This window comes from Mastacembelus armatus, chromosome 17 (genome assembly GCF_900324485.2).
Source record: "Mastacembelus armatus chromosome 17, fMasArm1.2, whole genome shotgun sequence".
NCBI lineage: Eukaryota > Metazoa > Chordata > Actinopteri > Synbranchiformes > Mastacembelidae > Mastacembelus > Mastacembelus armatus.
The window spans coordinates 9,456,174-9,470,532 of record NC_046649.1 but is presented as its reverse complement, the minus strand read 5'-3'; the positions used below and the strand labels follow the sequence as shown (position 1 = coordinate 9,470,532).

General features: G+C 40.7%; 2 protein-coding genes across 2 annotated transcripts; one reads left to right on the top strand and one right to left on the bottom strand.

Moving 5' to 3' along the window:
* Nucleotides 1-158: 158 nt before the first annotated feature.
* On the bottom strand, nucleotides 159-2,508 carry kcnmb3 (potassium calcium-activated channel subfamily M regulatory beta subunit 3). Its single transcript, XM_026314229.1, has 4 exons — nucleotides 2,423-2,508; nucleotides 1,648-1,857; nucleotides 1,063-1,240; nucleotides 159-527 (listed from the first exon to the last, which is right to left on the bottom strand). The coding sequence occupies exons 1-4, from the start codon at nucleotides 2,506-2,508 to the stop codon at nucleotides 159-161; spliced, it is 843 nt and encodes a 280-aa protein (XP_026170014.1).
* A 1,528-nt stretch (nucleotides 2,509-4,036) lies between these two features.
* Nucleotides 4,037-10,893, top strand: mfsd8l2 (major facilitator superfamily domain containing 8-like 2). Its single transcript, XM_026314230.1, has 11 exons — nucleotides 4,037-4,133; nucleotides 4,361-4,546; nucleotides 5,264-5,326; nucleotides 5,415-5,534; nucleotides 5,782-5,861; nucleotides 6,305-6,587; nucleotides 8,437-8,510; nucleotides 8,960-9,173; nucleotides 10,113-10,235; nucleotides 10,411-10,541; nucleotides 10,771-10,893. The coding sequence occupies exons 1-11, from the start codon at nucleotides 4,058-4,060 to the stop codon at nucleotides 10,849-10,851; spliced, it is 1,431 nt and encodes a 476-aa protein (XP_026170015.1). The 5' UTR covers nucleotides 4,037-4,057; the 3' UTR covers nucleotides 10,852-10,893.
* Nucleotides 10,894-14,359: the final 3,466 nt, after the last annotated feature.

Genomic DNA, 14,359 nt, shown 5'->3' with positions numbered 1-14,359 from the left:
CAGCCTGGCACTAAATCATAAAATAAAAGCAATAAGCTGTCATTCTTAGAATTTGGTGCACTTAAAACTAACATTTCATGTCATATATACTGGCCCTGTACCAGTTACATGTTTCCAAATGGTATTTTTGGCATGTTGCATCACAAACACTAGATATGTCATGAGGGCGACTGCATGCTGGACCTCCGGAGGAGTCTGTACAGTTTGCCCTGGGTGTATCTTGAAGTCATCCTGCCCCCTGCAGTCTCACTGCACATCTCAGATGACAGAATGGCTAAGCACTGTGTCAGCTTCACAAAGGCCACCAGCAGAGCTCCGCCACCCAGCATCACACAGGGCCACAGCAGTGCGAGCAGAGCCTTCCTCAAAGTGTACTTTCTGTTTAAGATCACGTCCTTTGGGTGCCTCATGCGGTCGGTGAAGCATGATGAGCTGCTCCCCATCTGGGTGTCCAGGGTCATTTTCAATCTCTGGGCTTCAGCTTGGAGATTTGTTCTGTCCATCTGACATTTGGGAATGTAGAAACACTAGGAAAGAAAAGATATGATTAAAGTGAGCTGCTTGTTACAGTTGTCAGCTCTGATTGCAATCAGAGCTGTGTTAAAAAGGAACCAATCTTCCTAGCCTCCATATACTGCACAGGTACTGAAAATGTTTCATACAGTCTCTTTCAAGTGCAGCATAAGAGAATCTCCTAATAAATGATACTCATTTATTAATAGGTGTACAGGAACCAGAGTCCTGCTAGTTTACATCCTGTCAGCTAGTTCAGTATAGTGGTTTGACTTCATTAAGCCACAGCTCAAATGGCTTAAACTAGGATCCTAAAACCAGGATAACTTCTGAATCTTGAGAAATAAAGTAGTCCTTCATCACAGTTGTACTACACAGACATAAAGTGTTAATGCTCATATCCAGCCCTCTGGAGCCATGAGTAATCTGCAGGTGGTTCCTCCCCCACAGTCGACAAGCAACACCTGGTGTGAAGCAGATCCAAACCCGAGACTCATAAAGCTATAAGGTCAGATCTAAAAGCTGGAATTTACGGCCATAAATCCCTACCTCAGAAGTGAGGAGGACCGATTCTTCATCGAAGTGCAGAAAAGCACTTTGATTGAATCCTGTGAGGTTAACCGTCACTCTGAGGCATGGCACGATGCTCACTCCTCTGCAGTCCACCCAGTCCTTCAGGATGTCGGCCTGCATCAGCACACAGCCGGCCTCCTCCTTCTCCCAGTTACTGGTAAAAAAGAGCCAGGACAGGTTCAGGGTAACCAGCCCAGGGCCCTCACATTCCCAGCACATGTAAACTCACACCGGATAGGCACTCATTGTTTCTCATCTGATGTTTTTATTTTAGCTTTTATCAGTGAGCAAACATGGCTCAAAGGGTATCTGTCTTTTAATCAATCCAGATTCAATCATGATTGCCATAAACATTATTAATTTTATTGACACCTAATTAATCAATTTAATGAAAATATGAGCTGCCAGTATAATAAAAATACTACTACTAATAATTGACTACTGTTACTACTAGAGTAATCTAATGTACAGTAAAATGTGTACTACCAATGGAAATCACATTTATAAATCATAACATTGTCTATCAAGCATCATTGCATGTGGCATGAACAGACAGGGTACCTGTTAACATAGGGTTTGACCATAGTGACGCCAACCACAAAGAACATGAGCCCAGAGAAGGCTATCATGGCAAAGCCCAGCAGGATGGCTCGGTCCTCCCCCAGGCTTGACGCTGGCATCTGGGTCCGAGCTCGCTGCTCTCCATGCCCATCCATCCCTCCTCTCCACTCCTGCTCCTGTGCTGCTGCCATGTGAAAGGCGTCCCTGTGTCTCTCATACACATACACAGGGGTCCACATAACCCTCATGTAAATACATGCATTTACTCCAGGGATATACCTCAATTGATTTTGATAGTATTGTGAATATTGTGGTGTCTCAATCCAATTTTCCATACAATAATCTACTTTGCTGTCTTTGGGCATTGCTACATTAGTCATCAGATTGGGTGAAACCAGTGTGCTAATGCACATGTGCATGATAGAAACAAAACTGAACCTATTTGTAATAGGAGCCCATTGCTCCAGAAAACACCACAAAGCCCCAGACACCATTTCTCCAGAGGAACACAGGCTAATAACCTTAAGTAAATAAGTCTTTAACTTCATCAGTGGAAGGTGTGGAGTGCAATATTAATTGATATTACAAACTTTTTCACTTGTCCTCTGTTTTTTACACAACTAGTGGGCACATACAATGTGTATAACCACATGTGCTCATATTGCTCATGTGTTGACCTGAATGTGAAGCTTTGTTAAATATTAGATTTTCCTTGTTAATGAACTCCCAACAGTGTTTTCAAAGCTGCCTGGCCCAGTCGATGGGCCCCTCTTACCGTGCCTGCCGCCTGCGAGCACCGTGCAGGTTGATGCTGACGGGCATGGTGAGCGTCCTCCGGGGAGATGCTGTGTTCAAGTGCATGCCAAGTCCTATCTCAGCCTGCTCCCAGCCCACATGTATATATGGCCACCTAACAAGCTTCTCTCTATCTGCAAGTCATATGTCCTTTTGTCAACAGCTCATGTTGTGTCTCCAACAGGCTCCGATGCATTGCAGTGACTGACTGCACTAGACTGCAGCTTATTGTCCCGGGAGCTCCTGTTGTTTACCAAAGCTCAAAGTTGAGTGCGACAACACCTTCCATCCTCATGTGTGTTTCTATAGAAACCGCCACAGGTAAAGCAGGTAGGATGCTAATGGCCTCTCAATGGGCCTGTGAGGCTCAGCTGCACTGAGCAGTTTGCCATGGAAGAGCTGAATCCCTTCTTGATTGCTAACGCACAAAATGAAGCGGCATGATAACACTGTTCAGAGCCAGAATATATTCTCAGTCAGTTTGACATAAGAGCAGGAGAAAAAGGCATAAAGTGACAATTGTTTGCCAAATCAACCATTTGTACACACAACTACAGACCACATACAGAAAAGATACTGACCCAAGCACATGTACCCTGAGCCTTCTCATTATCCTGTTTGACCGTTGAGCTTGAAACCTGTTGGACAGTCCAGACACTGTGTGATTTGAGTGCAAGAGGCCGAGCGAGTTTATATGTGTTATTCAAACAATGGAAACTCATTGTATTATTCATGTGTTGCTAGAAAAACATATGGGCAAATTAACTTGGTGACAGTTCTTTTTAATATAAGCCCAAGGCTAGGAACACCACAGCAGCTTGGAAATGGAGCCAACCATTCAATAAAACAGACAGCGACGTCGTACCTAATTTATTCTGTATTGAATACAATAGAGTGTTATTTTGAATATTTCACTTTATCACAAACTCACAGCTTCATATTCTGGGAAATGTAATTGTGGTTTATCAGATATATTTTATTACCATGGCTTTACTTCTGTGTATCGTTTATTGTATTTGTGAACTTGCAAATTGAGTCTATTTTGTGAAAACAGTTAAACCTACTCATATCTACACCCTAGAAGGGAAGATGTAGCCCGGGCACGTTTCTTTACAGGGTTATGTGAGAATCAAGCACTTCTGATGAAACTGAAAAAAAAAAAACAAGATTAAAAATGTATAAAGCTCGGTGTACTTTACCTCACCTGGTAACCTGAGACATTGCTATGACTGTGAAGCTTGAAGCTTGATGCTGCACTGCGGAGATGACTCAAACAGAATTTCATCTTTAACATCAATGCCTAATGAAAACGGACTATGGCAACCATTTCAAACTGGTCTGTACTGTCTCCATTGCTGATTTGATGTGTTCTGTCCCACATTACAGGTCTAACCTCTGCTGAGCCTCCTCTATAGGAGAAGATCTTTGTTTTCTACCTCTAAGAAGCTCTGAAATTGCCTTGTACAGTGGTGCAACAAATTCCTCTGATTAACCAGGCCAGCAATTGTAATTGGACGCAGAGTGTCTCCTGTTATTTGGTTAGAACTCTGAAGACCATTTCTGATCATGTGCAAACTGAGGTCAGTGTATAAAAGGCAGCAAGTCACTAAGCAGAATGGATAATCACCACAAGAGAAATCTGACTTTTCTTACCATTGGACTGATATTTATGCTGAGCGGCGTTGAATATGGTAAGTTTATTATTACAGCTTTGTAAACTTGAAGACATGAGATAATGGTCTCATTAGAGCGGACTCAGGAATAAAAATGCGCCTGGCATTTTAGCTGGACTCACACATCACAGAGAATATGGCAGCAAATTCAATTCAAATATATTTTGCTGTCAGTAAACAAGCTTGTCATTTACATGCCCCCCCCCCCTTTTTCCTCTAAACTTATCTTGCGTCATTTGTCTCAGCTGTCATTCTGCCTACGATATGGATGTATCTGCAGATTTTGGAGGCCCCTTCATACTTCCTGGGCCTGGGTCTGTCTGCTTTCAGTCTGAGTGGGCTGCTCACAGGCCCGATTTTTGGATTCTGGTCAGACAGGAGCAAAACCACAAAGTCCATCATCCTTTTCTCAAATCTTTTTGAAATAGTCGGTGAGTAGTCAAATCACAAGACAAATCACATGACAGAGTCAGATCTTGAGCAAATAATGAGTGTGTGAATTGCTGTAGCTCATTCACTCATCCACTATAGGACTTTATGAAGTAAAACAGGTTTTATGTCATTCCTTTCATCTAGACCTTTCTTTGCAATGCATGATTGTAATTGTAGTGGCCGTGAGTTGTACTTGACTTTTTACAGCACAATGCGGCTTAATTTCGGTTAAATATAAAGAAGATAAAGAAGATCTATACAGAACATCAGAGGACTTAGGTTTATAGGCTGTGTCAGGAGTCATCTCACTGTTCAGCAGTTTGCTACTCCCTATATAATCCACACTAAACTATATATTTGAGACACTTTAATACCATGATCATTTATCATATGATCAGTATGATCATCATGTAAGTAAGTGTATATATCTATGTAGTGTTTGCCATTAACACCATCTTAATTTAACTTTTTAGCATGTTAACATGATCTATTTAACTCTTAAAACAAGGTACAGTTGTGGCTGATGCAAATATCTTTAGTTGTTCAGGAATAAAACTGGACAAATTTAAATTATGCAGTGATGGTCCTGGATAGAAAGTTTAGGTTTTAATGATTTCATGGAACAAATTTCTCTACATTAGTAGATATTTTCTGTCTTAGCCATCCTGCTAACATGGCTAAAAATTAGCTTGCTTTTTATTTTTATTTGTCCTCAGGTAACTTCATGTATTTTATTGGCTATTCTAAGTGGCTGTTGTTATGCAGTCGTCTTGTAGCAGGTAACACACACTCACACACACATGCATGCAGTCATACCAAAGCATGTTGTGTATTTGTAACAGAAGGACGTTGTTTTCTTCCTCTCAGGTGTCGGTGCAGGAGCAGGCTCCTCCATCTTTGGTTTCCTGACTAGGAGCACTCGGCCAGAGGAGCGTGCTGGTATCTTTGCTGCCATCATGGCCTGTCGACAAGCTGGCCTTCTTGTCGGTCGGTCCCCCCCCCACACACCTTCATCTTACCACAAAGAGACGTGTCATTTCACCTCTCTCCACATACTCTGTCTTCTGAGAAATATCAGACATTGGGAAGGATTTTGTGATGTCTTCTTTTATGTTCAGTTTCAACAGTGAGAAGGAGACATTCAATAAAATCACTATGTTGGAGGCTACTGTCTCTACATGTCCTCTGTTTTTATTCCATCTCCTCTTTAAAGTGTTTCCTGCTGTCTCTCCAGGGCCGGCATTCAACCTGTTCCTGCGGCTGTGTGATTTCAAACTGGGGCCCTTTGTTGTGAACAAGTATACATCTCCTGGGGTAACAGCATCTAGATAATCAGTAATCTAAGGTTCTTCAAAAGCCCCATGAATACAGACACAATCTTTAGACAGTGTCGCTCTGTATTCTGCACTCCCCTGGCTTACATGCATTTTTTTATTCTTTGTTCTCCTCTGAATAAGAAGAATGCAAAGCACCTGCAGCAATACTCAGGCCTGTAACAACTTATATCGATCTATTTCCATCTCATGAGTCACTCTGAATAAAACACCTGTAGCAAGGATGTAGCCTAAATGAAATATGAAAAAGCTCCACTACGCCTGAATCCATCTTTCCACATAATTTGACACTGCATGTTGCTTTTTATTTCACTGTGCTGGGTTAATTTCTTTTTTTTTTTTACACTCTCCTCTGTGTATCTGTTGCTTTATCTTCAATAGGTTTGTGAAAGGACATCCATGTTGTTTTTCTTTTATGCTCAGATCTTCATGTGCCTGTTGTGGGTGATGATCCAGTTCGTCATCCTGGTTGTGTACTGGGATTTACCGCCCGTTAGCTCAGAAGAGGGGGCTGTGATGGTGGAGATGAAACATGATGAGGATCATGAGGAGGAGGTGCCGCTGATGGGGTCCGACGAGGAGCCTGTGCTCACCTACAGAACTGTCGTCTCCAACCAGTCGGAGGCCTCCAGTTCATGTGAGATACAGGCCATCCAGGGTGTCTCTCTGATCTCAAACCCCTTCAAAAACTTCAGTGCCGGCAGAGGTGAGTGAGCAGGTTTCACTGCCTGTCCTGAGCAATGATTGTCAGCTTCCCTCTACTGTATTTGTGAAGTTCAGGTAGGAAGACATGTCACTGCCAATGCACATGTTTTGTATCTACTCTATTGATTTTCTTACACACTCTCTCTCACACACACATGCACCTTCCTTCCACCTTCTCCGGGTCTCTCTGTGGAATTCTGTGTGGCATGTCAGATCCGATTCCTTGTGTGGCGATTTGACTTGTGTGTATGTGTCTGGTTCATGTCAGACTGTGTTTATGTGTGTGTATATATATGATGTCAGGCGTCTTATTAGATTAGTGTCATGGTAAGTTTACATGGGAATCAAGCAGTGATCATATGCCGCTATTGATTAACTTTGTCTGTTCTTTGTTAGTCTCTCTCTCTCTCTGCGTGTGTGTGTACTATGTCAAACCTTGGTATCGATTATCTCACTCTTTGAAGATGTGGCACAGGGATGGATAGCAGACTTCTTTTTTCATTGACTGGCTTGCTGTGGTTGACTTGAGGATGAAATGGAGACAGAATTGGTAATGGCCAACTTTCTTCTTATTGATTCCTTTTTGTTTTGAAGAAAACCTACAACACTAGAAACTCGGGAGGAAAACTGGAGCATGTGTGGAGCTCTAGCACATACTGTGGGAGTGTCTCTTAGCCCTTACACTGTGTCTGGTGTTTGTGCTTGTGAATTATTGATCTTGCCCAAATTTTGTGTATCTGTGAGGAACCTTTGAAACTGAGGCAGATCTTTCACTTGCTGTCATCGTCTTTGTATGTCTGGTTCATGTTGCAGAACAAGAAACAACACAAGTAAAACCTGTGTCAATTTTTGCTTCTGGAAGAAGAAAAAAGTAGACTGTATAACTGTCTTGCTTTCCCTAAGCCTCTTATAGTTTTCTCAATTGATTTTTACCATGTTTTTGGGCTGAACTATATAGGTAACACTTTATTTTGAAGGTTCAATGTGTAATATTTAGAAGGCTCTATTACCAGAAATGGAATATAGTATTCATAAACATGTTGTTATTAGTGTGCAATCACCAGAAAATTCCAACCACTGCATTTTCTTAATGTTTACCCTTTTAAATCTACAGCCAAGAGCTAATTAGCTTAGCAGAAAGTCCATAGAAGCAGAAAACAGCCTTCAACAACTTCAGAGCCAATGAACATGCTTAATCTTGTTTGTTTAATGTGGATGAAAACTGTATACAAGGTTTTGGTTTGGGCAGTATGAGCAGTATTAAATCACCTGGGGGGCCCTTTAAACTCATATCATACACTACATTTTAAAGATCATTATTAACCCCCACTTCACAATACAGGTACGTAATGTAGCAGTATATGAAAAATGAAATCATGTTAATAATTGTGCAAACTCTAAACAAAGAGAACTGAAGCATAGTAAATCACAGACTGTAATATCAAACCATTCATCTAGCCATCTGGCATGTGCAACCAAATTTAGCAGCGAGCCCAGCTCATTTTTCCTCCCCTCCAACTCCATAAGGGAGGTTTTGTTCCAGGAAAAGCTGGTATCAAAATTTGGAATTTGTCAAAATACATCTTTCTTGTGTTATCATGTTTTGGACATAAAATAGCACAATTCATACTTTTTCTTAAAAATAAATCTACAGTTTATTGGACATGACCAACTAACCAGGATTCATCCTGCATGGTTCTTTTAATCTTAGGATTACTTTCAGATAGTCCCAAGTTTTCTTTTCTCTTCTCTATAAACTTTTTTAATTTCATTTTTCAATTTAATGGCAGCACTTGAGCTTGTTTTCTGACTTTTCTTTTGGTTTCTCTGGTTTGTCCTTCTCTCTGCAGAGTTCCTGAGAGAAGAGGTGGTTGTTCTCCTCACAGCTCAGTTCATCACTCTCTTCAATCAGACAGCGCTGGAGGTGAGAGCAACTACTGTCGAGCTCCATCAGCCTGAATTTCCAAACATTTCACGCAATGTCACGCTGTTTTACCCAGGTTTCATCCACGCTGCATCCATCTGCTCCTTACCTGTAAAGGCTTATTCTGAGAAAATAATGAAGTATTGCTTAACGTTCAATGTAAAACTGGTATAATGAGGGGACATAATCAGTCTCTATGTCCTGAGCGTGAAATGAAGAGGTCTTGTCTCTTCTCATTAAACTGTGGTGACTGAATAGTCAGACAGTGCAGGCCTGGATTATATAATGGCTTTAATATCAAAACAGAACGGTTCTTTTTTATCAGGAATGAATGAAGCCTTTGAAGAACTTAAAAGGTGCTCATTCAGCTTTAATAAAAATCTTCTCCTCTGCCTGTGTTGCTTCGTCTAACTGACTGACCTTGCAAACATCTATTCAAAAACCTCCAGACCATGGTGACTCCTCTGACGCAGCGCTACTTCGGCTTTGGCGAGCTGGGCAACAGCTTGATGTACAGTCTGTGCGGAGTGGAGGTCATTCTGGGCTTCTTCTTTGTACGCTGGCTGAGCACAAAGGTGGCGGACCGTGCCGTTCTGGCTGTGGGCCTGGTCATCTGCTGTACCGCCTGTATCTGGTGCCTCATCTTCCTCTGCAACCCCCGAGGTGCTAACCTGTCCAGGAAAACATATAAACACACCCCGACACAGACACACACAGACTTTAAAATTCCTCATTTACTGTGCCAAAGCCTTTCTGGTGTTTGGTGTGCAGAGCACAGCGAGCCATACTGGGTTACACACTGGCTGAATTGCATGTGCTCTGTAAATGATATCATTCAGACTCTGGCAGGCCAGCAGGAGATCAAGCAGGCAAAGTGGATCCTGCATGTTCCTGTTGGCCTGCGTCTGTTGCAGCTCGTCACGTTTGTCGCTTTGATTGCAAGTGACAGGTGCAGGAGCTGGGGAGTGCCAGAGTACATTTAAAGGGATTACAGTAATCTAATTAGAAAAAAAAAATGCTATTTCTTAAAGCGTATCCTACATTTGTTTGCTATTTGTCACAGTTACAACAAATAAAACCTAAAAAGCATGTACCTGAAAAAAAAAAAGGTTTTTTTCTTAGACTACTGAGAAACATGTTTGTTTGGTGAAATTGCATTTTGATTGTAAGATTCGTCTTATGCAGGAACATCTAACAGTATGAGTGGGCACAGATTCTCACAAACATGTGCATGATGCAAAGCAGCAGAGAACAAAAATGTAATGGCTGCCAGCTTGGCAGTGGTTTTCAGATAGAGCTATCTCTAGTGGTGCCAACCCATTGGTGGAAGGAACTTAAAAACTGAAAGAAGAGGGGGCTGAATAACTGAAGTATAATCTGTCAAATACTTCAAATTATTAGCACTAGATATCAGCAATAAAAAAACAACTAAATAGCCTACTATAATTTAGAGCCTCATCAAATTATGAATAGTAGATATGTGAGGACTGGTGTTAGGTTATGGCTGATAAATGTAATTGTTCAGTGATATTGTCCATATAATTTTGGGGTCAACTATTGCCATTCAATAATACTGTGGTACTACATTTCCATCCCCACCAGGTGGTTATGGATGGGAGCTGACGGCCTTCATCATCGGAGTGTTTCTGCAGCTGCTGGGGCTTCCCTTTGTGGCCGTGTCTCAGGTGTCTCTGTTCTCCAAAGTCACAGCAGAGAAAACACAAGGTTGGCTCATTTTACCTTGGAGCTGTTTACACCAGTCAACATATTAAAGCAACAGATTGCAGCTCAGCATATGCTATGAATAAAGTTCTTCATACTGTTCTACTGAACCATATTGTAATGTTGTTGTAGCTAAGAAATAAATAACAGTTTATTCTTTGCGATGCGTCACCTAAAGGATTCAGCCACGGTGTGAGACGCTCAGTTGGAGGCCTAGCCACCATACTGGGTCCTTTGTGGGCTGGAGGACTGACCAATAACTTGTACATAATGTTGGGCATGATGCTCGCTCTCCTCATGATGATCACAGTACGTAACACAAGGCGTCGCCAGGCATGTTAAACTTAACTTTAAGATCATCTGCATCTGTCTGTTCATATTTAACATACAGAAATGGCATCAGTCTTTCATTTCAGTGCATTTTCAAAATTACTGAACCATTATTGTGCTTTTGTCAAGCAACTGGAACTGACAAAGATAATGTACTAACCCAGAATGTTTTCTCATCTTATCTTATCTTCTTATCCTATTTTTGCAGGTTATGATGGTGCTGTCCTACGACCGCTTGACTGAGCCCAGAGCAGTGCAGTGCGCCCAGAGGTCTGACAGTGGAGGATAGAGCTGCAGTCTGTGTGACGAGTAGGAGAGGCTAAACACGGACAGAGGGGATGGCCTTCACTGCTGAGAGAATCGATATAAGTTTGCTGGGAAAGAAAGCGTGTGAGTGTGGAATAAAAATGCTCAGATAATCTACTGTACCTCATAAGTTGTCACAGAGGCGATGACGCCTCACAGGTAAAACACCTCTGTTATCGGCAGGTTTTCTTACAATCGGCCTTGCATGCGTATCACTATCAGACCACTGATGATACTTTACACAAGGGGGCACCATTGCTCTCATATTGAATATTCAGAGGCGTAATTGAAGATCAAAGTCATTATTTTTAAACTGAACTATTTATATTCCCAGGTGCTGATGAAAAGATAAGACAGCAGGATTTTTCCATGTGACCCATGCACCGAATTTTCATTTCTTGTTCTGAGCCTTTCTTCATCTTATGAAAGCAACCTCTATCTGAAAATGAAACAGTTGACACAATGAGTGCAGAAGTGGAGTTGTCACCATCTTAGCAGCTTCATGTCAGTGTAGCTGACAGAAGAGGCAGGTCAAAGAAAGTGAGGCTTTACAGATTTCCTGGTATTTATTTGTAGTGTTGGAGGAAAACTGTGCTCTTCTATTGGGAAAATAAAGCACAGAGCCTCGACTAAACCAGTTTGATGTCACCTCAATCTATTCCTCTGGATGTGCATTGCTCTATATGCACAAATGAAAAACTCCTGGATTAAAACTAAATAAAAAAAATACCTGTTAATTAGCACTCTCTATCTTTCTGGTGGCTTTAAAATTTAATTACCTGTATTCATAATTCAAAACATGATAAAGGATAGTGTAAACTCAGCTGTTCTTGCCCATATTCTCCTCTAGGATGTGCTGTATGCTCCACATCTGTGTCTAAGAGGAGAACGCTGTAAGCAACATCAAGGCATTGTAGATTCCCTTTGTACCAATGAACATGGGTTTGGCCAATCTCTGTGTTTTTGCATAATTGCAGATAAGGCTCAGTAACCTTTCCAGTTTTCAATACTCAGCATGTGATGTTTGGCTTTTCAGAGGCTTTTTTGCTTGAAATGAAAATTCTAATCTCTGGGACTCAAGGACATAATATATATGAGTACTTTTATGCCCTGATCAGCGTATTCAGGTGCCTGACATTTTAAAGGAGATAACAGGGTGCACAAAATGAGGTCAAGCCTGAATTTACTCTTTGAACTATATCTTGCATTTTCTTTCTGATTCCTACTATCTTCTTTATTCCTAAAAACACAGATATCTGCAATAATTTTTAAAGAAGCTGAAATCTTGCATTTAAGTCATCAGTTTTCCTCTATAGAACAATCACAACAAAATAAACATTAATTTGCATAAAAAGCAAAATTTTTAGTATGGTACTCAGAAAAAAACAGAAATAAAACATTCTTCCTCTGAGAAAAAAAAAATGAAATCATGAAAAACAAATCTCACTCTCTGCTCATTTGTGTGGACTGGTGGCTAAAGTTAGCTAGCTTTAGTTAGCAAGCCTTTGACAAATCTTTTTAATATGACTGAGAACATTTGCACAGTTTTGACCTCAGCCTCACACTTTTACTACTATTAAAGTAGATTTTAACGCATAACCGTTTAACCTTTAAATGACTTTATCCATGAAAAGTAAAATCACCCAATGACAAATGTTTTTGCCCTGATGATGATGTGTTTTTTCCTGCTTTAATCCCTTTTTTATATGGCATATCATAAAGCTCAGAGAAGAAATGAGGTTGATGGGATGGCCTTAAACCAGGACGTTGTGATTACATGGATGCAGTGTGTCTCTATATCATTATGTATATGTGATTGAATGTGAATAAATCAAATATCTGGGTATTATTTATGGAGTGTTTAATAGTGGAAAAACTGTGCAGGTGTGTTTGATCAGAGTTGACTGACAGAAGCCATCTAATAAATACAGGAATTTTTTTTTTCTTATGAAAATTTCAGAACCATCCAAACTTTGGCAGAAAACAGTAAGACTGCGTATTTGAAGTAGAAAGCCAAGAAAATAGATTTTTAGGATCTTATCTGTTACATTATAACAAAAAAAAAATATAGATGGGTAAAAGGTTTTTCTATGTGGCACCAGAATATAACACAAATCACTCTTGTTTTTGTGTGATGATCATGTTTGCACACCCGAGAGTGCCTGGATCCATTTCATCAACTACCCTCCTCTGTAACAAAGCTGGCACAAACCACCCCAAGGACGTAAATAGACGCCTCAGGCTTTTTTGTAAATTCTATCAAAAGTAAGCAAAGATGCACAAGTTGTAAAATTTTAAAGAGACACAGAACAGCCATTTGATGCAGGAGCAAACGATTATGAACCATGCACGAGAGCTGGTCGCTATGGAGATGGCGTGGGGACAGAAAGAAGCAAAATATAAAATAATATTATGTAATTGGAGAGTGGAAGCCCTGGGTGCTCTGGTGGAGCTGGTTGTGGAACAGATGAAGGTGTAGTAGAGCTTCAGTGGAAGCAGCCGCTTGTTTTACTACTATGTGACTATAAATGGCTCAGTCTGCTTTCTATATACTGACTGTTTTCATGCCGTGTTGTGGAAGAAGGACTTGGCTATGTACGGTTATTATAGCAGTTCAGCTGGGTGTAAAAATATCTTGGTAGCTGTAACTATTGTTCAGTGTTTAGTGCCTTTTTGTGTTGCGGCTGTACAAGAAACTGAGCTGTGAGCGCTGAAGAGACTGCAGGTTAGTCTGCTGTATTACAGTTTCACCCTCGGTTGTGGTGAGGTACACATGATACCAAGCCTGGGTGGTTTATCTTTCTGTATATCGTTAGCCTGAGGCAACATAATGTCTTTTCCACCCAAACACCCTCCTGTTTATATTTAGTTTTTAAAAGGGCAACAGGAACCAGAGCTAGTAAGGTCAGATTTGTTTCTCAGAAAAAATATATATTCTTAGTCCTTATAGATTCAGACCTGTCTTACACCAGGAGTGATCCTCAGTGGATTACTGTGGAAGAAAGAAGAAGAGGAGAAAACAACATAATCACACAAATATACTATATTTATCCTGCAAAGACAGTGTGCAGAAAATGTGATGCCAATTTGTTTGATGACCAAAACGAACCACTTCCAGAGACTGAAGACAGAGACTTGTAAACAAAATAAGACAGTATGTATGCTCTAATACAGCTTTTCAAATCTATATACAGCTAGTTCCCATCTAATTATTGTTCTACATGCACCAATGTACTTATTGAAATACATTCATTTTTTTTAAGGGAAAATGATCAGTTCTTATTTTTGGCATTCACCAGCACTGAAGGTAAATTGATGCTGTCATCTAAGAAACATAAAGGTAATTGGTCACATAGAGGAAAACAGTATTTGACTGGGGCCAATGTATAACAATTATGTTAGCGGCAGCAGAAGGGCAGGGAGTGGCTCCTCTCTTCCTGATGGTATTAGCTGGACTGAGGATGGTTGTTAATGGGTCGTAGATGATAGAT

Coding starts and splice junctions, on each gene's coding strand:
- kcnmb3 (XM_026314229.1), bottom strand. CDS start 2,508: ATGCACTTGAACACAGCATCTCCCCGGAGGACGCTCACCATGCCCGTC. Junction 1,241..1,647: donor GTCAAACCCTATGTTAACAG/GTACCCTGTCTG, acceptor CTTTTTTACCAG/TAACTGGGAGAAGGAGGAGG. Junction 528..1,062: donor CGGTCCTCCTCACTTCTGAG/GTAGGGATTTAT, acceptor TTTCTTTCCTAG/TGTTTCTACATTCCCAAATG.
- mfsd8l2 (XM_026314230.1), top strand. CDS start 4,058: ATGGATAATCACCACAAGAGAAATCTGACTTTTCTTACCATTGGACTG. Junction 4,547..5,263: donor AAATCTTTTTGAAATAGTCG/GTGAGTAGTCAA, acceptor ATTTGTCCTCAG/GTAACTTCATGTATTTTATT. Junction 8,511..8,959: donor TCAATCAGACAGCGCTGGAG/GTGAGAGCAACT, acceptor AAAAACCTCCAG/ACCATGGTGACTCCTCTGAC.